Raw genomic sequence first — 25,112 nt, 5'->3', positions numbered from 1 at the left:
ATTAACTCTGTTTCAAAGCAAGAACAAAGGAGAAGACTTATTTTTATCCAGTCACCTGGGGCCTCAGAAGGCCCCCTGTGGAGAAATCCCTGATGGCTACGGTTTAGTACACTGGGGAGGACACAGGACAAAACTCACCTGGTCACCGGGCTCAAAGCTCATCTCCTCCTTCTCAGTTTTCATCGTGATTAATTTCGTGTTACTGGCAGGGTCTGTCTTACTGTCCAGTCGCTCCAGTTTGGGGGTGATCTCCGGTAAACCGATATCTTTAGTATCATCTTTATCGAGCAGGTAGCGAAGTAGTGCATTCTCTTTCTTCTTGGGGCTCACTGGCTCCTGCTTAATAGTCACCTCGGACCCAGGAGCTGTGCTGCTGGCCTCCTGGCTCAGCTCTTTGCCCGTGGCTTCCGCTGTCAGCTTCGCCAAGTCCACGGGGGAACTGCTGTCCTGCAGGAGTCTGTGCAAAATCTTATGCTTCTCCTTGAGCGAGGTTCCGTGCGTCGACCCAGAGCCAGGCAAGCTGCCCGTGGAGTCCTTGCTGGTGTCCGACAGAGCGCCAGGCAAGGGCGAAGGCTCCGTCTGGTCGGATTTGGTGGTTAGCAGCTGCAGGAGTTTGGTCTGCCCCTTGCCGTCATGCAGTCTGCCCTGCCCGTCAGGCCTCTCGCCGCCCCCGGCCTCGCCGGCATCCTTCTGCTCCCCCGGGTGGCAGCTGCTCTCTGCTGGCCCGGCTGGGCCTTCCGAGGGCTCCCCGTAGAGCCCGAAACAGTCTTTGGAGTCTAAGCTTCCCATCTTGCTGAGCGGGGGAGGATTCATATTCACCGGGGAGTTTTGCAAGTTGCCCATTTTGAGGTCCGGCGAAGCCAGCGACGAGCCCAGCGAGACCCCGTGCCCCTCGCTGAGGGCCTGCAGCGCGTTGAGGGAACTGTTGGTGTAGCTATGGCTATTTCCTGTGCTGCTGCAAACTCCCACGGGCGAATGCAAGCTTCCTGCGGGGGAAAACTGACTGGGGGGGATTCGAGGGCTTCCGGCCACGCCAGGGCTCATGCGATGCCTCGGTGAGAGCATGGAGCTGGGCTGTCCTGGATTCAGGCCCGGGCTGCCTTGTGAGGGGCTGTTCATCTTGAGTGCATAGTTACTACCCTGAGGAGTGGCCGCCGGCATGCTCGACACGTGGTTCATTCCCCCGGAACCACCGAACCTGCCCATGGGCATGCCCATTTGTTCCTTTGGGCCGTTCATGGGGAAATTTACATTGCTGCTTAGGGTCATGTCCTGACCGGGGTTCCCACTGCACATGGCCTGATGGGCAGGGCTGCTAGAGCTAATTGGATTCAATGGCTTCCCCATCGCTGGTCCAGTCAGATCCGGATTCATTACACACACATTCTGCTCTCTGTAGGATGAGGAAAGAAATATAAGATAAAAGGGAAGACACTGAGCAAGTTGTTATTAATTTTCGAAAATGAGATCGCCTCATTTCTTTAAAAGAACGAACGACATGGAAGGAAAGGATAATACTTTGATGAAACAATCTGCAATTACGGGCAAGAGTGAACATGCAGCGTTTTGGACCAAGAGGGATGTTTTTCAGTCCACTCATTAAGACGTCTGTGGTTCTACAGAGGAAGCTGTGTTTAAATTTGACTACTACCATACTGAAATTATAGTCGCTAGACAAGACATTAGCGGGCTTCCAATTACATAACATACCTTTCTCATTAAACGGTATGTTATCACGAATAACTGAGAGCTTGTACTGTCTGAAAGAAACGACCCAAACAAGTATAACTGCCTTCAGTTATCTGCCAGATTACAATTCCTAACAACAGACTGATCTGTGAGCCTGGAGCTTGATGTGTGCTACTTGGCTCAAGATGAAGAGTAAACTTAAGAGGGAAAACAACTTGCCCCTAACTCTTCGAAACTCTGCAAGCTTTAGAGCCAATAAAGTTACCAAAACTGTTTAGAATTAGATTACCTGTCTAACAGATCCCTCGCCTGGGTCCCCCCTGGAAGGCAAAGCCAGAGCCTCTCAGGCCACATGGAAGGAACTGCAGATCGTCCCGAGTCTGTGATCTTATTCCCCAACTCGCAGGCAACCCTACTCCGCTCCTGGTCTCAAAGCAGGTTTGCTGAGCTGGATGATTTTCCAAGCCCTATGAGCTTTAATTTACAGCTTGGCAGTCACTTGTGAGTTACCAAACGTGTTCACAAATCCAAACAAAACAGGTTTCACAAATTGTCAAACACCAGCTTTCAGTTAGGGGGGGTGAAATGTGGCGCATCTGTAATCACTTTCAAATTGTTTCAGTTTGAGGTCGGATTTATTAACAGTTGGCAAACAGGGCTGCTTGATTTTTTTATTCGTAAAAAGAAAATAAATAATTGAGAAATGTAATAAAAGAGAACTTCAAAGCAACTTTAGATATCTGCTGATGGCACCTCATAAAGTTTTACGTAGCACACATGTAAATATTTACATAACTTGAAATACAATCATTTCCCTAAATTTGTGCTCTAAAACTATATGGTTTATGACACTTACTTTAAAATCAACATTCAATTTTCCTTACTTTTATTTTTTATGGAAATGTTCACTACCCTTCAATTTAAAGTCTAATGTCAAAAAGTTAATTTAAACCTGAGAATAACAATCTAAAGTATTCCTTCTAAGTGTATGTCTATTTGAAAGTTTTAGATTTAAACACACAGGAGCAGAAGTCATTCTATATTCCTGCCCTGCATGTATCACCCCTGGGAACTGATCAATTCTCTTCTCTGATGTAACAGGCAGTCAGTCATGTCAGAGCAAAGTTAGTGCTAGTCTATGTCCTTCCAGCTGGGTTTTAAGATTCACTAGTGTTGGGACTTCCCTGGCAGTCCAGGGGTTAGGACTCCGCGGTTTCACTGCCGAGGGCCCAGGTTCGATCCCTGGTTGGGGAACTAAGATCCCACAAGCCGCGTGGCACGGCCTACATAAAATAAAATAAAATAAAATAAAACAAAATGAAATAAAATAAAATTCACTAATATTCAGGCTAAAATTCAAAGTGTAGCCCTACTTTGAATTTCAGTATCGGGAGTTGTCTTTTTGCCAACAGTTAATAACAATTTAATTTTAACTTAATTTATACTTTACATGCCTGCGGTTGGTCAACAGAAATGTCTACCAAACCTGACAAGCTCTGGGACGATTTCCTGCTTTTGGAACCTCTCCTCCTGACTTGGGAAGGGCAGGTGGTACCCCAGAACACGGCTTACCTGTGCAGCATGTGTAACGATATCACGAGCTGAGGTTCGTTAGTAGTCTGAGAACGGATGAGCTTGCTTTTCGTTTGTGCAGCCACGAGAGTGCCGTCGGACAAGGAGAAACGATAGATCTGACTGAAGGCCAGTCCCTGTCTCAGCACTGCGGGCAAGCAAGGAAGCAGAACGCACGTTTAGAAACAGAATCAGAAGGTGAGGGCAGGACAAGACATAATAACAGTAATAAACTTCGTTAAGTGTATTATTTTCCTACCAGCAGGTTAAACAGAGTTGTAGGTAATATTTCATGACATTAGAACATTATACATTTTTAAAAGCGCATTTATCTTTCATTCAAAGTACCGATAAATTCAATATACTGTTTTGTTTTGTTTTTTTTCCCGCAAATGAAGCTTGGACCCTCAAACTACGTTCTTTTAAAAATCGTCAGTATCATGGCAAAACAGAGTGTAAACAGTTTATTAGCTCAAAGCAAGCTTTACAATGATTTGTCTAAAATGTTAGGAAACAATGCAATGCATAAACATGATACCTCTAAAGGGTACAATTTGCCTTTAATTTCTCTTCAAACTAATACAGTAGTAAATGTTACAGTAAAACTTATGCCATTGAATATATTCTCCGAATATTCATCTTGAAGTTACGTACTGTTTACTCCATTATCTCACACTACTATTCCCCAATTCTGTTTCTCGGTGTGTAAGAAGTATTATTTCTGTGGTCAGGATAACAGGAAGTAAAAGATAAACAATCACAGGAATCTTTTCAGAGAACAAAAGGCTAAATAGAAAACTGAAATAATAAAAGTACAAATCTTAGTGACATGGAATTGGTTTAATGTCTGGATAAAGAGTCAGGCGTTTACATTTTCAAGACTATAGCAGAAAATATAACACTAGGTTAAAATAATTTCTCTTAAAATTTCAGATTTATCTTTAAAACAACTGTATTTTAAAATTGTCAAATACTGCATATTAAAAAAGAACACTTCAATTCAGAAAAAAAGGAGCCATACAGTTTAGTTACCTTCTAAACCATTTTAAGAAGACTACCATTTTCTACCACATAATCCTCAGCACAAATTTTGCGGGCTGACTAGTTAGTCCCAAAGTGGCCAAGCACATTCATCATTCCACAAAATTACCACAAAATTAGAGAGAGAGAGACAGACAGACAGACAATCAGACAGAGGTAGGTGCTGACACACAACGTGGATTCAGATTTTTTGGTAAAATTTCACTTTGAGCAATTTCCCTGATGAACACCCCTGCAGTTCCAGGTATTTAGGGACATGCAGTATTTAGGTATTACTTTCTGCCACCAACTGCTGCATGATTTCTCTGAAGTGGCGGTACTGGAAATGAATTACTGTACATACATGTATCTTGCTTTGTACACTAAGTATGCCACTAAAAGGTGGCATAAATCATTGCAGAGTTTCCTTTCAGTGGGTCCCATCTGTTTAAACCTAGCATAGTGCCTAGTACATCTGTGTAAACCCTTTTGTAAGGAATCACGAAGCCACAGGATTAAATGTGGGGCATTGCTACTCAGGGCCCAAGGACACTGAACACGGCTGCTGATGGAGATTTCTTATTCTTTGTCACTATTCTTTTTATTTTAAACCAGATCTAGTGAAATGGCAGGTTAATTATTGATTTCTGTCAAATGTAGCATCTTTATTTCCTCTTACTCTTTCCCGCTTACAGAAAAATGCTGGAAGACACAAATTGTTGGATTATGTGCTTATTTATTTCTAAGAAATAAGGATGAAGAAGATAAACAGGATGAATAAGATGAGGGAAAAATAAGGGAATGGAAAGAGAGGTCATTTACCATGACTTGTACTTTTTCATAATCAATCTTAAAAGCATAAAGTTTAAACATACAAACACTCTTGGTAAATGCCAAGGTCACGGATGCACGTTAAACGGAAGATGACCAACTAAAACTTGATATTCAATAATGAGTTACAAGTTTTTTCTGCAAAAATGCAGACAATTTGCCAAACTGAGTCATAAGGCACAGGGCCCCCGTCCCTCACAGGCAGTGTGGCCCCCATAGAATCCACGCCCGTAACCAAGCGCCCCTGCCAGGACATGCAGGGTCCACGAGAGGAGAGTCAGAAGACCAGAAGGAAAAAGTGTCTCCCTCCCCCATGGAGTCCTGCTAAAGAAAGGAATTTTTTCTTTGTTCTCACCAATTTAACAAAAACCCAGAATGCACTTGAGAAAAAGTGATGCTGCAGAAAGAACCATGGGAGCAGCGCGGTGGTGAAGTGATGGCCAGGACGGGCCTCAGATCCAGCTCCGGAGCTGACACTTTTTAAATTTAAAAAAAAAAAATTTTATTTATTTATTTGGTTGCACTGGGTCTCAGTTGCGGCAGGTGGGCTGCTTAGTTGCGGCTCACGGGCTCCTTAGTTGCAGCACACGGGCTCCTTAGTTGTGGCATGCAAACTCTCAGTTGCGGCGTGCATGTGGGATCTAGTTCCCTGACCAGGGATCGAACCCGGGCCCCCTGCGTTGGGAGCACAGAGTCTTAACCACTGTGCCACCAGGGAAGTCCCAGGAGCTGACACTTTCTAATCGAAGGCTCCCGAGGCCATGTCACCTGTGTCAGCTCCCCACCGACAGCACAAGAGTCAAATGCCCACTTCCTAGGTGGGCTGTGGCGGTCAAGGGGCTCACGGAAAGAGGGACAATGCCAGGCAAAGGCCAGGTGCTCAAGGAAGGCTGAGTCTTGGGTTCAGTTCCAGGTGTCCTATTAACTAACTGTGCGACCTCAGACAAGTCACTTCATCTCTTTCTGGAAACATCTGGGCAGTCTTCAGTGGTCGTCATCCGGAAGGAGGGTTTGGGATCCCACTGTCGCCTCTAACAGGAATCCACCTGCTCTTGCAAATTTCCTTTCATTCTTATTTCCACAGTGTCCTTACGATTCAGATGGTATTTCGTTTGCTGTTAGAGGGGACACCTCAGTACGTTGTTTTACACATCTAGAAGCCGCAGCAGCAAAGGCAATGATCTCTTTCCCTTTCCTGTCATCTGTCTTTGTGAGATTATCATGCCCGATTCGATTCCCTTCATCACACTCTTAGCCTTACAGGTTCTCCTATGCAATTTCCCTTCAGACGGCGACAATTCTGGGCAAGACGATGCCAGCACATACGAACCCAAAGAGTCACCAGATCCAAGTCCCCGGCGGTGGATTCAGCGGTCACTGTTTCCGAGAAAGCGCTCCTAAAAAGCAGTGGTGGAGCAAGATGAGCCTCGGGAAAAGCGCCGGTTAGAGGCGGTTACCTTCATGGTGATGTCTCTTGGCGTGCGACGCAGACTCTCCCTCGTGCTGCGCGTGGAACTTCTGGATGCACCTCCTCACCAGGTCCTCCCAGCCCGGCCTCATGGCTGCCCGCATGGTGCTGGTGTCCAGCGACGTGATCTTGCCTAGCAAATAACGGCAGGCGTCACACCTACGTACTGATCTGCTCTTTACAACAGAAATGAGTACACCTTAAAAAGGTACACATTTATTTATTTGGAATAGGCAGCACAAGTGCATGGACCAAGAGGGTAGACGGTGAAGAGGAGTTTCCCCCCCCGCCCCCGCCTCCAGCTCCTCCACGCTTCTGCCCCAGCAGCAGCCACTACTACCAGCTTCTCCATAACTTTCTAGACCCATTCCCTGCATTTACAAACATGTAGGTATTCTAGAAGGGTTTCTTTGGCAAGAAAATTTACCTTGGAGATCTTGGCGAGTAGTGAAACTTTCTGATGAGGGAAGAACTGGTCTCTCCTTCATGGGGACTCTTCTAGCCACACAAATCAAGCAGGACTGCAAATCTTCAATCACATACATTGATGGTTATCATATCAGGCTTTTTTAGTGTTTCAAACAAGATCAAATGCATTTCTGACAGCACAACCTTGCAGATCAATAAGGGAGACAGCGACGAAACACTATGTACCCAGGCTCCTCCCCTGAAGTGGGAAGCAGCTGGGGGCGGATGAGCTCGGGGAGCCGAGGATAAACCGCTGAAGCCACACGACACACGTGATAAAAGCACATCCACCATACCAGAGTCAACCATCTGAAACCATCTCCCCAGTGGCGGAAAAGAATGGAATCCTTTCTTATTAACTGGCTGATAGTAACAGCCAGCTGAATTCATAAGAAAGCACACAAGTGATGAAAACTAAAAGCTGATACTCTGTCGAGGGTTTGCTCCTTGAGTTTTAGGTTCACCAAGATACAGAAGAACTAGATATACCTTCTACCCAACTATGTCAATGCTCCTACAATGGCAATATGCAATTTAAAACGAAGTATATAAACAGAGTCTAGACTCAGATTCGGGGAACGAATCCTAGAAAATGCAGTGTGTGCCAAGTTTAGAGTCTTGGCCACGGCTAGGTTCTCACACAGCTCTAAGCATTTATTCCTTGCCCCACTTCAACTGTTTCATGTATCTGTGTTCACTTCTGGAGAACAGGGAGGACGCGTTTTATCTTGTAACATGCAGAGCACACTGCAAGCCCTCTCAACCTCAAACATGCTGGGGAAAAGGTTGATTTAAAAAGTCTCTTCATATCTTATGTCGCTGATTTATGATTGTTCACCTTTAAATTCGGGAAAGAAGTTCTTTAAATATATCCAGTAATAGTGAGTATCACAAAAATAAGTGTAATCCTTGTCCTCAACATTAATAAAACCTAAATTTTTGAGCACTTACTATAAGACAGACACCTTTCTAGCTGCTTTATAGGCTACCGATTCATTTAATCCTCTTAACAACTCTGTGAGGCAGATACTAGCATTATCTCCATTTAACAGAGGAGAATCCAAAGCACGGCGTTTCAGTAACTTGCCCAACATCACACAAAACTTTGGGGAAGCCAGGATTTGAACGTGAGCGCACCATGCCTCAGAAACCCTACTCTTATGCTACACTGTGTAAACATTCGGAATCAGATTTTAAATGTACAGAAATGTTTAAATAAATATATAGCACAAAATCGTAAGTCAGCTCAGCTGTAGAATACGGCTGTAGAATATTATCGCAGATGGATGTATTAGCGACACTCACTCTGTTGCATACAGGAGAATAAAATCGCTTGACATTCCGTATCTATGTAAAAACTTAATTTTGAAAGCATGTATCATCTGTGACAGCTCTATTAACTTCCTTTCCAATAAAATTTAAATTAAAAATTACTTACATATTTTTTAAAAAGAGGATTAAATATCTAGTATTGAATGCCAATCATGGCTCAGGCATGTTCGCTTAATCCTTATTACGCTGTGATACTGGAATCGTTGACTTCACTGGTTAAGAGAGTACACGGATGTTCGGAGGTCGAGAAGGTTTTGCCCACAGTCAGAGCTGGTAAGTGGCTGATTTAGGAGCTGGCCTGCCTGATTACAAAGCCCACGGTGTTTCCACTGACTGATGGTCCCTGGCTCCCCCGCTTCTGCTACACACGCAGAACGCGTTCTTCGGCACTGTCCCGTGTCACAGACAGTGACACGCGGCAGTGTGGAGTGGCTTGCTCGGAGGGCGTAGGGGGTGGACACTAGGTCAGCACCTCTTTAAAGGTAAAAGCCTATGAGCTCACAGTCTGGAACCCTTTTCCCAATCCCCACTCCCGTCTCCATCCTCTCCTATCCTGGACGCAGCATCCATAGACAAACCATATGAAATCCATTAATCCCTTGGAAGTATATGAAAGATGTTATTTGTACCATGTGTGTTTTTCCAGGGTGTGGCTCGGAGCTTGTTACAGACATTCAGAGGAGCCTAGGATCCCCGAGAGGTTCAACACTAGTGGACGTGCTCCAGCAGGGTAGCTGCTGGCCACATGGGGCTATTTAAACGAAAACTTAATAAAATAGACAATTTGGTCCCCAACTGCATTACTGATATTTCAAATGCTCAGTAGCCACATGTAACTAGTGGCGGCTGTGTTGGACATTGAAGACACGTAACACTGCCATCATCACAGCAAATTCTATTGGATCGTGCTGTTTTAAAGACTTAATAATTGAATTTATCACAAAAATTGTTAAGTAGGTGAAAAGAACAAAGAAACTGCCTCTACATTTTTCTTTGTGTGGCCTCTAATTTCAGATTATTAAGTGTGAAAGAAGTAGCACAGGAATACATGATGTAACATATCCCAGAGATGTGGCCCCTACCTTCTCCTTCTTCTTTGATGGACTTTGGTTGAGAGACAGCAAAGCACTGCATAGTTTCATATTTCTGATGTACTTCCTGGTTTTCATGACCTTCCTCTTCTGAATCAGGTAAAGGTTTTACCAGCATCCGACAATTGAAAGTATGGCTGTTCCGCCTGGGAGGTTCGCCAGACCAAGCTCCCCCATTCACTGGGCAAAAGGCAAAAGCAACCCGACAGTGTAAAGAAACTAGTGTCAGACTGGCTTCTGCCTAATTATCAGAACGATGTAGGAAACATATGGTTATCTTACTTTTATATAGTGCTTATACTTTTCTAAGTAATTTCAAAATCTAAAGGGGAAAAATTATTGGGTTAATTCTTGGGAATTTCAAATGTCTTTTACACACTTCTTACTCTTCACCATGACTCTTTCCCTTCAAGTGCAGGCCCTGATTGCTGACCAGCCCCCTCTTACCCATCTAACCAGACCTTTCACGTTGCCCAGCACGAGCCTCCCCGCCATCACCTTCCATACCCAGTACCACATGGATATCTTTGCACCTGCTACCTTGTCTAAAAGGTCCAGCTGCCTCTCTGTCTCCCATCCACATGTACTCCTGCTCTACGGCTGAGATCCTTTAGATACTTAACCAACTGCTCTAGGCATCCCAACTGCCTCTTCTTACTGACCTTTCTCTCCTAAAACTTAACTGAAATTTTACTGTATATTCTGTAACTTGGCTGTAGTTTTTTTTTTTTTTTGCTTCGTGCATATTTCTTCATAAGACTGAGATGATCTTGAGGATACACTGCTAATGTCATTTATTTCTTTTCAATGAAATACTACTTCACATGTCTTCTATTTTAGTATCAATACTTAGAAACATATATATTAATTCAAGAAAAAGATGAAAGAGAAGAAAGCCCTCTTTTTTGGGGGGGGGGAGATGCATTAGAGAAATCAAAGAGAGAAATAAAATAATGACTGATTTTGAGAATTTAAGGGTGTTTACAGATCACCAGATCAGCCTCCTCATCTACAGACGAGAAAACTGATGTGCAAAGAAATATTCAGCTTCTAGAAGAGCTGGAGTCAGAACCGACCCTACTTCTCACTTCGGTGCCCTTTTCTTTACTGTCGCTTGTGTTTTATCTAAAAGATATTAGGACCAGCAGGACGATGAAAGAGGGGAATCAGAAAAAATGGCCAGTCATAAGACAAGCAAATGCACTCTCAGAAAGTCACTAGTTAGAAAACGCTTAAAAGGACACCTAGGTGAACACAATGCTAACCCCACAGGCACTGGGCTGTAGAGGAAGAAAGAAGGAAACAAACCCTAGAGAGAAAAAGGAAATATCAAGTGAACCACAGGAGGCTGTTTTACAAGGAGGAACCACAGCTAGCTTTATACAGACGTCTGAGAAGTTTATTTTACCATCAGCATTCTTAAAAGCTTATTTACATAATGAAGACTACATAGAGTAATCAAAGAAAAAAGTTCTTGTTCACTCAGGTTAATACGTAACTTGCAAGTATAAAAAAGTACAATATAAAGTAAGGCAAAGAGCTCTTTAGACAAGTGAATTAATAATAGTGAATTAATAAGTATAGGTCTTCTGAGGAAGTCATAAAATTACTGAAGAGATTTGAAAATACTAGTTACTTGAAATAAGACATCCCACTTTCTTGTTCATTTACTAGAGAATATAATGGAAGAACCTCACACGTATACTTTGTATTACTGCTGCAGTCACTCTGAACAAAGGGTTATCCTATTAAAGAAAAGCTAGCCACAATGGAATGTGAAAGGACCTTTTCCTATTTACCATGGTAACAATGAGACCAGCTAGCATAAACAGTTTTAAGAAAAGGAACAGAAATACTTGCTAACTCAGGACTTGACCTTATTCTCTACTAAAATATGCACTCCTTTTTACCCATGAAGACATTCTCAGCAACATGAGCTTAAGTGAGAATATAAAAAAAGAGCCACTTAGTAACTGGGAACAGCAATGCTCTAGAGCAGCCACTGAGGTGGGCCCACGCTGTGAATCACCCGCTTTAAAGTACGGCCCTTCGGAATCACGGACACTCTCGGATAGCAACTCCAGGTCGAGATGAGGAAGACAGGAAGGGGAAGCAGGGAGCGGGCGTGGAGGGGCGAGGGGCGGGGGGTGGGGGTGGGCCCCTTGCCACCCGCAGGGCCACTGAGGAGTCCTGTGAAGCCCCAGAGCCCATTTCGGGTTCCCAGGCTGGGAGCATTCGAACCTCCACACGCCACTTGTTCCTCAGCATTTTATTTTTAGAATGTCGTATACACCCACATCATACCCTTCACCAGCAGGACTCAAAATAAACTGAATCTCAAGCTCCTCGTGACCTTCTGCGTCTTAGGTTGTCACGGAAGAAAAGGACAAAGCAGAGCCGACGGGCACTGGATTGGGCGGGAGGCAATCGGCAGCCTCTTAAAAAACAACCAAATCAATCCCATGAAAACAGTTGCCATGTGCCTACTCTCCAACTGCATTATTTTTACTTACTTGAAATATAGGGTCAAAACGATCATTCATTCAAGACCAGGACCTACAGATGTCCTTTTCTGCCTGACCTCGAAGCTTACACAGTTAACACAAGCATCTCTAAAAAATTACCCAGTTACTCTTATCCCCAGCGGACAGAATATAGTTCTGTTTTCTGCCCTCTGGCCAAGACACCGTGCGTGTGGGCAGGGGCTGAGGAGAGACCCAGGAGACACTCATTTACCTATGGACTTTGGCAGCAGGTTTTTGACGAATTCAGTGTGGTCCCCAACGTGCAGGATGCTATATACGCTTTTGTTCATCAGCTCTTCCTGGTTATACCTTAGGTACTGTGTCACATTCTCTGAAACAAACACAACGTTGCCTTCCAGGTTCACTACAAAGAAGAACCCATCAAGGGCCTAAGGGAAGAGGCACAAATTGTGTTAGAAAGGAGGCAGCATAAAATCACATCCGACTGCTAAGAAGGGAGTGGCCCCTTTAAGGGAGACATAATTCACGTGTGGGGAGAAGGGTGATCTCTCTTGCACCACTCCTATCATCCAGAAACAGTTAACACACTTTCTCTTGCTGAAATGAGTCCATCTTAGTAAGTGGGAGAGACTACATCAGGGTTTCTTGTCACAAACTAAATGACAAACACTCACTCTGTTAATTCATCAGGAGATAATTACTGCCACGTAAAAGTATACAGGCATTTATCTGCATTTTCCAAATGAGATTGATGTACTCCGTAGGGCCGAGAGCAACTTTTATGCTAGTGATCCAATACTGAGTCATTTTTTTGTACATTTCCTCATGGAATACAATGGGAAGGAGAGGTCATTGATAATTTTCCCTCAGTTTAAGGATAAATGCCAAGGAAAAAAATCAGAAAATTTTACTACCTTTAAAGCTTGCAAGGCTTAAGCGAAAAGAATCGAAGGTGATCTCAGACCTTTTAAGGAACGCCAATCCTTTATTGTTTGGTGTAAATGGGGAAAGAGTCTGGGAGGTGTGTCTCTGATGTGACAAACCAGTCTTCCTGGGGACCTCAGGCTGAGATACAGCCGGCACTGTCCTGAGACTGCACAGGGCCTTGAGGTTTAGGTTTGTAACAGGGAGGACTGGAAAGTTAACTAATCACGCCTGGCTCTATTACTTGTTCTCCAAGTTGTCAAGATGCAGGTTCCTAAATCACCCAGATAGCAGTAGCATTTTTCCTGTGATGGGTGCATAGCTCACTTTGCTGTCATTCCAAAACAGATTAGGGAAGGAGATGAAGGACCTAGGATCATTTCAGGAAATCAAGAGGATAATAATAGATATAGACACGTTTACTGAGCCTTAAACACACAGTGTCGTTTTAATATTTACAATTCTGGAAGGAATGTTTTCCCTTTTCCAATTCACAGAGGAGGAAAAAAACTGAGACTCAAAGAGGTTAAGGGATTTGCCCAGGCACTTGCAACTAGTCAGCTGGGTTGCAAATCCAGGTGGATGTGACTCCGAAGCCCATGCTTTCAACTACCACGCAGCACAGTGCTCTCCAGTATTTACCCAGCCCATCTTCCTATCATGGTCGCCTGGGTCATGCAAATGCCGGGAGCTCAGTGAGATTCTCTTGGTTCCTCCTCCTTTTTCTTTCTGATCCTCACTTGTCAGAGCTGTTGCATGGATCAGGGGACTGATCAGGGCTAGAAGAGGCTTGATACTGACCAGGCGTTCCTTGGGCCAGGAACACGTGGACCACAGAGTTCATGCCAGTTTCTTCATGCTGTGTATTTACTACTATTTTAACACGAATGTTACATGGACACACCAGTATGACAAAGTGTATGAATGGGGCATAAAGTGTTTACTTTCTTTCTAGTTTGTTTTTTCCTTAAGTTATTATTTAACAGGCTCCTATTTTGTGAGCTTTCTTTGAATATATTCCATCTCTAATTCTATTTTCATGACAAAACTAAGCGCTCTCTCAAATTAGAGCTGACCATAAGGCACCAATGAAAAGCTCTTAAAAATATATATTTAAAAAAAAACACCAGTTGGTTTTAAGTTTTTCTTAAATGTTCAGTCAGGTTTTCCCAATGGTATAAACAATATGCAGGGCAAAGCAAGACTATGTGTAAACAGCCTTCCGCAGTATGTTGGCATCAACTGTTGGAAACCTTGCGTGAGTGTGTGTGTGCGTGTGTGAGCGTGCATGCGTGTGTGTGTGTGTGTGTGTGTGTGTGTGTGTGTGTGTAGGACAGGAAGTCAGTTGATTAGTTATATACCAAATGTCCTTTTAAACTCATTGCTTAAATACACATTCAACAGGGATTGTCGTAATTATATTACCTGTTGTTCACTTTTGGAAGTGCATGTAGTTTCCTGCTGCTTTGTACCAGGCTAAAAAGACTGACTGTGGCATAATATAACTGAAAGATGAAATTCTTTCATCTTATAAAACTGTTTGTTTTTTTAAAGCTCACTATGATATGCTCTGATGAAAAAAGCTGACATTTGGTTTCGTTGCCTAGCAACCACTATGCTATGATGTAAGCATGAGTGTGCATCTATGCCTAGAACGGCTCAACGAGAACAAGTTTTCTCCGTTTAGATTATTACATGCAAACAGGGATAAAGATGCAAATTCAAACCTTAAGTCTCTAGATTCAAAGCGTTACCTCTCACACATTTAGCACTGAAGTCCTGCTGAACAGGTGCTTGCTCAATGCACTGAATTCTCAGAAGACTATTTTGAAACAGTGAAAATGTGGATTTATTTGATCTTACGAGATAAGGTCCACTGATATCTAGCAATCTGATTTCTGCTATTAGTGAACTTACTCTCAAAAGGCTTGAGTCATAGCCTTGTGGTTACTGCAAGCATTTCTTTTTAGAAGCCTCAAAAATCTTCCCAAGAGTTTCCACCCTACTTTAATTTCCCCCCATATAAGGAATAAGCACAGATATATGGGCATTTCCTAATTGTAAAAATTTAGATTACCATCATTTCCAAATGAATTTTGTTTCTAGTTCTTTCATCTAATTCTAAATAAACAGCCCACCTAGTTAAGAGTTTTCTCATCTGCTTCTAAGAACCAAGTGGGAAGTAGCACTCTGGCCTTCCACTGCCTTTTGAATTCGGGAAAATCAGGTTAAGTGTGTTTTTGCTTCTTCTCTGAAAATTATCGTTAAATGTTTTCAAGCCAGTGATAAAAGAGATATAAGCAAGGGCCAACGTGGGGTCATTTAAAGTCTTTTGGCCAGCAAGGTCAGACCCAAGGAATGAATTCTGTCATTTCTAAATATAAAGACCGGGTCAGACAAGCTTTACATTTCTTCTGTGTCCCCCCACCCTCCGATTATATGGTAGATTTTCACAGAATTAGATTTTCTAAAAATAAAAATCATCTTATGCACCAACCAAAAAAAAAGGGGCAATTATTGGTTATCTCTGCTTTAAAAATCCTAATTTCTTATATACGTGCAGCTGCTGCAAGATAAGTGATTCTACGCTGGCAGTGCTGCAGAGCTTCTGGCCATGCGGTAATTTTCAATCTCATCATATCATCAGCAGAGTAAATTATCCTGAGAACTGACATAATTTATGTCTCAGGGCTCCTCTGCTTCTTGTTATATATTCACTGACATTTTTTCCCTCATCTTACCATAGCCTACATCTTAAATTGTAATTCTGGAATAGGTACAGCAAAGGACTTGGTGTTTAATACTGTACCGGTTAATAAAATAAGAAAGCGGGACTTTACAAAATCTAGATAGGTAGTCTGGTCATAAAACTTCCTAAAGTTAATAAAGAAAAGGCAGTTACGACAATTCATTACACTTGTGATGCTTAAGAGTTCTGCCTATTCCTTCAATTTTCATCTTTATGAAATCAATAAACTAGTTGAAGTAACATAAATAACAGGTGTAAACCTCCTCTTTAAAAAAATTTTTGGCTGCACCATGGGGCACGCGAGACCTTAGTTCCCTGACCAGGGATGGAACCTGTGCCCCCTGCAGTGGAAGCTCACAGTCTTAACCAGTGGACCGCCAGGGAAGTCCCGAGTAAACCTCCTTTGGTCCTCAAATTTTAACCTGTATATACAGGCATATGGACATGCATATATGAAAACCTAAGAATTCTGGGAACATTTCAAACCACGACAACTTCACAGAATTTAACAGGACTTGTGAACACAATTTTCCAAAATGAATGCTCAACTGACAGTTAAAGTTGGTCAAATTTGTATTCTAATCCACTTAATTTAATTCTGTATTATCAATTCGAAACGTATATAAGCTGGAATCCGGAGTAAAATCTAGATACATATTATTAATAGTAAGCTCAAGAGGTCAGCAGTACTTCAACTTTAAGAGTGAAAATTAAGTGTGGATTCTCCTTAAATTACATTCACTTGAAAATTAAATGGAATAATGGATAAACAACATTGTGAGATACAGAACCAAAATGAGGGTGCACTACCTCAAGCATCATAGGCCCTAGTGCATCCTTGTCGATGACACCCTGCCCGGTAGATGACACGTCTGACTTCTGCACTTCATCTATGTTGGCGGCTGCTGCTTTCTCTGCAACAAACACAAGTGTGAATTCAACGGCAGTGCTATTTCAAGGACAGAGTGACACAGAAACATTTTTATTGTAACGATTTCAAAAATCTCCAGTGGGATCAGAGCCAGCTATAAAAAAGTTAGAGTACATCCCCACCACCACTGCATGGGAGAAACTGCTGGAAGCCGGAGCCGGAACATTAACTTTTCCCCTCCAGAACCTGTGGCTCAGCCCCTTTCATGCTGCCGATAAAATGACTTTAGGGGGTTCATGCCAGTCCCTGACAAGCATTTTTTTTTCTAGATTGCAAAACTGCTCTATACCGCGGCACAATTAGTGCCGCCTGCAGAGATTCCCCGAGCTGGGATGACCCGGGGCCTGTTGTTCAGGCTTCGGGAAAGAAATCAAAGATGCATTTGAAGAAGGAATCAAAACGCGTCCTGACCACTGTGGCTGCTCCCACGTGACACTCCCCTGGCTCTTGTACTGTCCCACCTCTTGTCGCCTTCACATTTAAAGTAACCAGAAAGACTGGCCCCTGTCTGGTGGAAGGTGCCTGACGAGGTAAGGCAGAGAGAGCGGCACCCTATCAAGCACTCGGAGAATTTCAACGGCTGCCCTTTTATCTCGTCCAGAGGTGTGGACTAAAACGTCTCCCCACGAGGCCTGGGAAGACATTCCATCACAGAAAAGTCTCACGGAGGAAGCAGATGCACAGTCATCAATGTACATATGCAAACGGGTTATTTCAAGAACACCAAGAAAAGTTTAAAGCACAACAGATACATCCCAAAACTTGCTAGGAAACGACACAAAACAATGCGCCAGTTATTTGTCCTGAATAAATTATATCCTTGTTTACACTGCACGTTATCATTGTAATTAAATGCAAGCAAAGAAAACTGAAAATCAATTTAGTACTCAGAGTCAACTTGCTTTCATGAACTTAGTAGACTCGGCTTCCTTTTTTTTCATTACAGAAGATTTTACACAGTATTTTGAAAACCTGTAACGTTTAATTTGTACCTGGGAACCTAGAAAGTAATTAGGAATTACACAGGCCCTCCAAATCTTGCCGCTCCCTGATGGAAAACGTCCACATGCATATCTATCAGTGGAAAAGGGAAGAAGGCCTGTGTAGTTCAAGTCTAAGCTCAGCCACTTAGTACAAGTCAGAGCACGTCATTGCAACTTTTTAAGGCCTTAGTACCTGCCTTCTCGTGTCACGGCCCGTGACAGGAGTAAATGGGATGATGTGTAAAACACACTTTAAAAACCAGAAAGGAGTTTACAAATGTAACTTACTACTAGCACAGCTGTCTTTTTAAAAATCTTTTTTTAATTTTTAAAATTCATTTTTATTTTTAAAAAATATTTATTTATTTATTTAGCTGCGCTGGGTCTTAGTGCGGCATGCGGGATCTTCGTTGTGGCATGCGGGATCTAGTTCCCTGACCAGGGATTGAACCCGGGCCCCCTGCATTGGGAGCGCGAAGTCTTAACTGCTGGACCACCAGGGAAGTCCCCGTATCTGTCTTTTTTTTTAAATTGGAGTATAGTTGCTTTACAATGTTGTGTTAGTTTCTGCTGTACAGCAAAGTGAATCAGCTGTAGGTATACATATATCCCCTCTTTTTTGGATTTCCTTCCCATTTAGGTCACCACAGAGCACTTAGCCGAGTTCCCTGCGCTATGCAGTAGATTCTCATTAGCTATCTATTTTATGCACAGTAGTGTATATATTTCATTTATTAGCTCTCCCTTACTTAGTTCCAAATGCAGAACTTAGAAGCAGAGAGTATCTGTTTTCTCAATGACTCTGCGACGTTCCTGATTCACCTGTTTAGATCTGAATAATTCTGACCAGCTATAAATAGAGATATAACCTGTCTGGTAGCCTTCGTAACTCAGCACGTGAAGATGTGTTAGTCCTCACTTCATTTCTTTCCTTGCTGCTCTCCCTAGCTCTTGACTGCAGGTCCCCTACCCCATCTGCTGGCTTGGTCTCAGCCCAGTTCCTCAGCCAGTCTTAACTGAGGCAGGCAGCGCCTCAGGTTGTCCAGACAATTACTGCACATGTTCTCCCCATCCCCTCCCCTCGCCCCATCCTCCCAGAATCTTTCTCACCACCGAGTAAACGCACGCGGGGCAGACTCCCACGCCCCGACCCCCGCTTCTGCTAGTCACTCCGTATGGCTGCAGATTTCTTTTCAGTGTCTGCTCACTTGCCCACACGAGTCCGGGGACAGGGCTGGCGCCCTCAGCTGCTGCTTCACCTACTCTTCCTCTAATTTAACAGCCCTGCGCTGGCGGGGGTCTGTGCGGGCTTCAGGCCTGAGGATCCCGGAGTTTCCTTAATACTGAATCTTAAAACCCACATAACAGATATTATAAATGTACGTGGTCCTACTGCATTCTCATTTATTTACTTTTCGTCTGCGGTGCTGTGGCATTCGGGGTGTAGGAACCATGTGCTAACACCCTGCAGACAGTAATTCTCAGCCTTTCCTTGGCCTCCTAACCATTCACAGGGCCATCGTGCTCCCATCAGCACCTTCGGTGGCAGCAGTGACTCTCAAAGTGGGATGGTGTGCCTGAGAAGACATCCCCAGAGAAGGTCTATCAGAATCTGCAGATTGAAAGGCCTTCTTTGCACAAGATGCTGCTACATCTTCTTGGAAGGTATCATTTCTCCTCCCCTCCTGCAGTGAGAACCCCAGCCCAGGAAACAGTACACTATCCCCACCAGGAGTTTCACGAAAGGGGTATCCTTGGTGTATCCTCAGTGGCCAGCACCATCCCTACGTCAGAGTAGGTTTTCACTGAATATTTGGTGGCTGACTGACGAGACCAGACCCACTGCTGGCACTGACCCCCGGGAATGCAGGGGCAACTAGAATCGAGGGTGGCGGGGAAAGGAACTGATTTTCCCCCTCAGGCCCACTGGCCCTCCAGGTGCAGGGGTCAGCAATATGGGGAAAGGGTCTCCTGAGGAGAACTGGGCTTAAATGATGAATCATCTTGTCTTGCCTCAGTCGTCAACTTTCAAGGCATCTCACATTCTTGCAGGCTCCCAGGTCCTTCCAATCCTTCCACTGTTACAACAGGTGGTGTTATTCTTCTTAAAGAAAGGACTGGGACTTCCCTGGTGGCGCAGTGGTTAAGAATCCACCTGCCAATGCAGGGGACACGGGTTCGAGCCCTGGTCTGGGAAGATCCCACATGCCGCAGAGCAACTAAGCTCGCGCGCCACAACTACTGAGCCTGCGCTCTAGAGCCCGCGAGCCACAACTACTGAAGCCTGCACGCCTAGAGCCTGTGCTCTGCAACAAAGACAAGCCACTGCAATGAGAAGCCTGCGCTCCGCAACAAAGAGTGGCCCCTGCTCGCTGCAACTACAGAAAGTCCGCACGCAGCAACAAAGACCCAATGCAGCCAAAAATAAATAAAAATTTAAAAAAAGAATGGACTTAATTTAGATTAAGGTGAGGCGGAGTGAGATAGGAGGCAAAAGCTAATCACAAAGGCAGCCCCACACCTATCACTGATCACCGGAAAACATTAGGCTATTCGTCATATGAGATTCTGATATCACAATAGTAATAAATTATGGTTTTCTGTGGTGTCTATATTAATGCCTCATTTTATGGCAAAATAAATACAAAATAACAATGTTTGTGATAACCCATTTCTGAGTCCTTTCTTAAAAAAAGTTAAAGTATAGTTGATTTACAATATTACATCAGTTTCAGGTGTACAACATAGTGATTCAATATTTTTATAGATTACACTCCACTTAAAGTGATTATAAAATATTGGCCATACTCCTTGAGCTATCCATTACATTCTTGTGTCGTATTTATATTTCCCAAGTCTTTAAAAGACAAACAATATACTTTGTGAGATGTTGGCAGTTTGAGGATCCGATCATCATTCTGAAGACCCCAAAGTTTCCTGAATTCATTAATGAATATTTTGTGGAATTAAAAAGATTCAAACTTGGAAAACTCAATCATTCAGGTTCCTAAACACTGATAAACTTTCAGGTCAGGCTATTCTAAATATTCTAGCAATGTGTTCAGGCACTGAATTTTTGACTTTTATCCGAAAATAAGAATGAGGGACCTCCCTGGTGGCCCAGTGGTTAGGACTCCGCGCTCCCAATGCAGGGGGTGTGGGTTTGATCCCTGGGCGAGGAAGTTCCGCATGCTGCGTGGCGCGGCCAAAAAAAAAAAAGAAAAAGAAAATATGAAGAATGAGATTGTATCTGCATAGCATTTTCTTTCATCTTTAGGAATCTACAGATCAGGTATAATTTAGGGCAAGGGCCTAAAATTTAATGTAAGAGATGACTTAGAGGGGGATAAAACATGTGTTTGGGCTCTACTGTAAAGCCTGGACAAAAATAATTATCATCCTGAAAAACTGTAATAATAAAACATGTCCTTTTTTCCTCTTTATAACATTCAACTGAAAAATCTTCAAAAGGAGAAAAGCGGCAGCTAACAAGCAGTCACAGAGAATGCGGGGCTGGCACGGGGAAATCGCCCAGTTACACCGTCCACGTGTCTGGATGTCTTGCTATGTGTCTCACGCATGTTTGTGGTGCAGGTGGAGTGAAGGATCCTTGTGGGCTGAGAGCTTACATCCAGCTGCAGGGGCAAAGCACTGAGAGCTGAGCCAAATGAGAACTGAGGGCTGAAGTGCAAGGAACTAACTTTAAGTTCACAGAAGGGATAAAAAAGGCTGGACATAGCTGAAAATACTTCACGTCCATGGTAGTCGAACTGGATTCTGCAGGGTTCGTGAGCACACGGCAAAAGCAATGGACGTGTGGCATCCCTCCCCAGGCAAAGCTCAGCCTGGCCTTTGAAACCAGTGTTATGGGATAATGGCGAAAAGATTGTCCAAACTGGAATTCTAGGAATCTGACTCAAAATGAAAACAACAAAAATGTTTCCCAAGGTCAGTCTGAAATTGTGGAACGTGTGCTGGAAAGAAAACTCCAGATGAGACCATTGATTATTTGCAAGAGAACTTTTAAAATGTTCATTTATACAACACTATTCATATATTTACTAAGAGACTGGGAAATGTTCACTACTCACAGAGTAAATAAATAAGAAAACAGGGTGAAGAATTTAGGGCCCTTCACGCCTATCCTCACTAAGTGTTTGTATATATGCATTTTCCTGCTAATTTGTCATCTATTATTCAATTCCGTATTCGATATGTGCTTTGGCTATTTCTCAGTATTAGAATATCAATAATATGAAGTGATAGAAAATACCCAGAAATATGGCTTTACCGAAGTAATTGGAATCTAAATTAAACTGGCCATGAATTTATATTATTTGAGTACTTTTCATGAAGTACTACCTCTGTACAATGTTCATTTGGGCTTTGAAATTAAATAGGAGGAAGAAAAGAACTCCTTTGAGATATACTGTTATGTTATCCGGACATACATTGGTACTTTGATGGAGCATTTCAAGAATGAGTATGCTATTTTTATGTCCCAGATATAAATAAGCTTAAATCCTTAGATATATTTATACTTCTGTAAGAACAGCATTACTATACTAAAACATAGTATTTAATATTTTTAAATTAGGCAGTTTTCTCAGCGGTCACAAATTATATTTACTTTTCTATATTTTGCATCCATTAACCATAAAAATACATTCTGTTACAAAAATATCCTTCAGTAAACTCAACAGTTTACTGAAAGATCATCCCGGAATTTCAAATGATCAAAACCTTATGAAATCTCATTATTACAGATGGAACTCTTAAATCGAAAAAAGAGATGATAAAATTTAATTTTCAGAGCCTACAAAAAGATTTCTCCCCCATGCCCTGACTTCCATGTTTTCCTCCTGCACTTTGACCATTAAAGTTATTCTTTTTAGGTAAAGAATATGACCTAAGAGAATAACAATGAAAACAGTAATTCTGTCCTTTTCTTCCTCACTTCCCCAAAGACAAAAATACCATAAAATAGCTCTGATCTTTTAAACAGCCCCGCTTTACAAATGCAAAGCTCCGACTGGAGAGACTGTCCAAGGACGCCCAGTCATCTCTCTCCTAGGGCCCCCTCCCTCCTGGGTGGCTGCAGTCCCATCTGGTCCCCTCCCCCACTTGCCTGCGCTCCAGAAATCCAACACCAATTAATTACATTCCCAGTTTCAGAGCAAAGAACAAACCCCATCTCTTCAGGGACCGTGTTAAGATGAGTCATACCACAAACTGGGGGAAAATCATTAATATTATATGTCATATGCTTTTCTTTATAAGTCGTTATTATTTGTGTTTTCTCTCAGAACACAAGGAAAGGCAACTAGGGAAGTGTTTAATCTCTAGGTATTTAAGTGATTTAAAAATACATAGAAAAGTAAAATTTAAGTTTCCTGGTGAGAACAGAAACAAATCAGAAACTGCGATTCTAGCCAAAAGTTTATTTATTCTTTAAAAAAGTACGCTTAGGGCATTCCCTGGTGGTCCAGTGGTCAGGACTTGGCGCTCTCACTGCCGAGGGCCCAGGGTCTATCGCTGGTCGGGGAAGTAAGATCCCACAGGCTGCAAAGTATGGCCAAAAAAAAAAGTATACTTAGCTACTTTTAAAGTATAAAGTGTTTTTTTTTTTTTTTTTTTTTTAAAGACCTTTACATGTTCTAGAAGAACATCATTTATTGATTTTTGGTAACTTAGTGAATCTTATAATATTAGAAGGTCTTGTCTCTTCGGCAGGTGAACTGAGAACATACACTCACAGGGCCTTTCTGCCCTGTGACCAGAAGGAGTCCTGCCTCCTCACAGGGATGGCAGTCATGGCTCAGGGGACAGCCACGTAATTGTTCTAATTTCAGCAGCAGTGGTGGCAACCACCAATGACTTAGAAACCTAAATGCTGTTTAATGTCTGCCCAGTGGAGGGACAGGGTGATATGGCCATGATTAAAGAGGTTTATACTCTTTCTTTTCCTTCTCTGTAAAAAAATCATCTGAAGAGGCTGTGGAAAACTTGTGGAAATTAGTTTATCTCTAAAAAGTCAGAATTTGAACAAGTATCAATCATTTACTCTGAAAAATACATCAACTGAAAGATTAAAAAAAAAAAAAAAGAAAGATAAGCCACAGGGTATTTACATCTATACATGGAAAAAATTTTAACACTGCCCATGTTTAGACCTCCCTGACGTGTAACAAGTAAGCGTTTAAAAGTTGTTTTGATGTTTGGTCAAGCATGAGGAGAGTTGCTTTTATGGAAGCAGCATTATTTAAAGTATTAGCACCTTTGACTAAAATGGAACCTGAGACTTTATGCGGGTTTTATAATTAATTCCACTGCTCCAAAATGAGTAAAATCACTCACCCAGATACCTATCAATTTTTCAGTAGACTGACGTCAAACACAAGTCTAATCACCTCCACAACAAATTTTAAGACTCTAGTGGGAATACATCCACAATTTCCACCTTTTCCTGCATTTAGGAGCTGGATGATTTCAGGTGAAGTGACTGTCAAACCCAGCAGCACTGGGACCCATGCAGATCAAAGAAGTCATTGAGACGACGACAGGCAGTTTCTGGCCAAGCACTACAGATAAAATATTACAGGGAAAGTGATGTAGCATCTCAAAGGTTCTGGAAGGTAAAACCAGAGAATTATGCATCTGCACCCAACTAAAATTAGAAAAGCTGCCATCTGGCTCTGTGAAGCCAGCAGCACATTCTTATTCATTAGGAAGCATTCTGCTAACATAAAAACACAAGGCCCTTCCTGTGCTCTCCAAATGTGTTTATCTTTTCAACATTAATGCACTATATATCATCGGGCTGCTGAAATCTCCTGCCGTGCATATTAAAGACGCACAGCTGCACTTTCTTTGGGAGTGGGAGGAACCTCAGCTCCAAGTCGCCTCCCTCTGTTTCTGACACTGAGCTTGGCATTACCACATCATGGTTTCCCTTCAGCACCAAGAAATGGCAAAATGAACCAATCTCAAGGCTACCTCCACCCAGCAAAATCCCCACACTCTCTGCTTCGGAGAAAGCAGTGTGCCTCGTTTCGTTTTCATCAATGGTGAGGCATGACTGCTTACACAGAATCAACCACCATGCCACAAGTTTGAAATATGCAGGCCCTACTTTGAAAATTAATGTACTGCACGGATCAAGAGAGAAAACAGTAACCAGAAAAGATTCTGGGTATAACTGGCTAGAAGATGCTTTTGTCTGTAAGAACTATCATTGACTCTGCTATTACCAATGTACCATTTTATTTAGTACCCCACTTCAATACTACCTATCAATACTGAGTGCATTGATAGGTAAAACAGACAGTGGATAATGTTTCGTAGTAAGCCATGCACGTATGTAACAATTTGTCCAGAATCTCTTTCTTGTACATAATCTAAATATGTCTATGAGGTAGGAGCTTAAATTTAAAGACAGACCATGGAAGGAAAAAAAAAAAAATCAGATACACAGTAAACCACATCAACAGTGAAAAGAATCTTGTTTAAATCCATGGAAATACGGCTTTGGAAGTACTGCAAGCGAATCAACCGAAAGGCAACAAGCA

The 25,112-nt window shown here is 42.6% G+C and overlaps 1 protein-coding gene across 8 annotated transcripts in view; it reads right to left on the bottom strand.

The window, feature by feature from the left end:
- Positions 1 to 25,112, bottom strand: part of NCOA2 (nuclear receptor coactivator 2) — a 268,760-nt gene that overhangs the window by 43,849 nt on the left and 199,799 nt on the right. For all 8 annotated transcript variants that reach the window (XM_059902309.1, XM_059902312.1, XM_059902316.1 and 5 more), the window contains 7 exons: positions 16,441 to 16,544; positions 12,208 to 12,385; positions 9,463 to 9,651; positions 7,008 to 7,109; positions 6,570 to 6,713; positions 3,262 to 3,409; positions 139 to 1,393 (listed from right to left, as the gene is read on the bottom strand). In XM_059902309.1, the coding sequence (XP_059758292.1) occupies positions 139 to 1,393; positions 3,262 to 3,409; positions 6,570 to 6,713; positions 7,008 to 7,109; positions 9,463 to 9,651; positions 12,208 to 12,385; positions 16,441 to 16,544 (2,120 nt within the window). The remainder of the gene's footprint in view (positions 1 to 138; positions 1,394 to 3,261; positions 3,410 to 6,569; positions 6,714 to 7,007; positions 7,110 to 9,462; positions 9,652 to 12,207; positions 12,386 to 16,440; positions 16,545 to 25,112) is intronic.

The sequence above is a fragment of the Balaenoptera ricei genome, chromosome 17 (genome assembly GCF_028023285.1).
Source record: "Balaenoptera ricei isolate mBalRic1 chromosome 17, mBalRic1.hap2, whole genome shotgun sequence".
NCBI classification, from domain to species: domain Eukaryota; kingdom Metazoa; phylum Chordata; class Mammalia; order Artiodactyla; family Balaenopteridae; genus Balaenoptera; species Balaenoptera ricei.
Note: the sequence above shows the minus strand (reverse complement) of the source record. Positions and strands in the feature narration are given on the sequence as shown.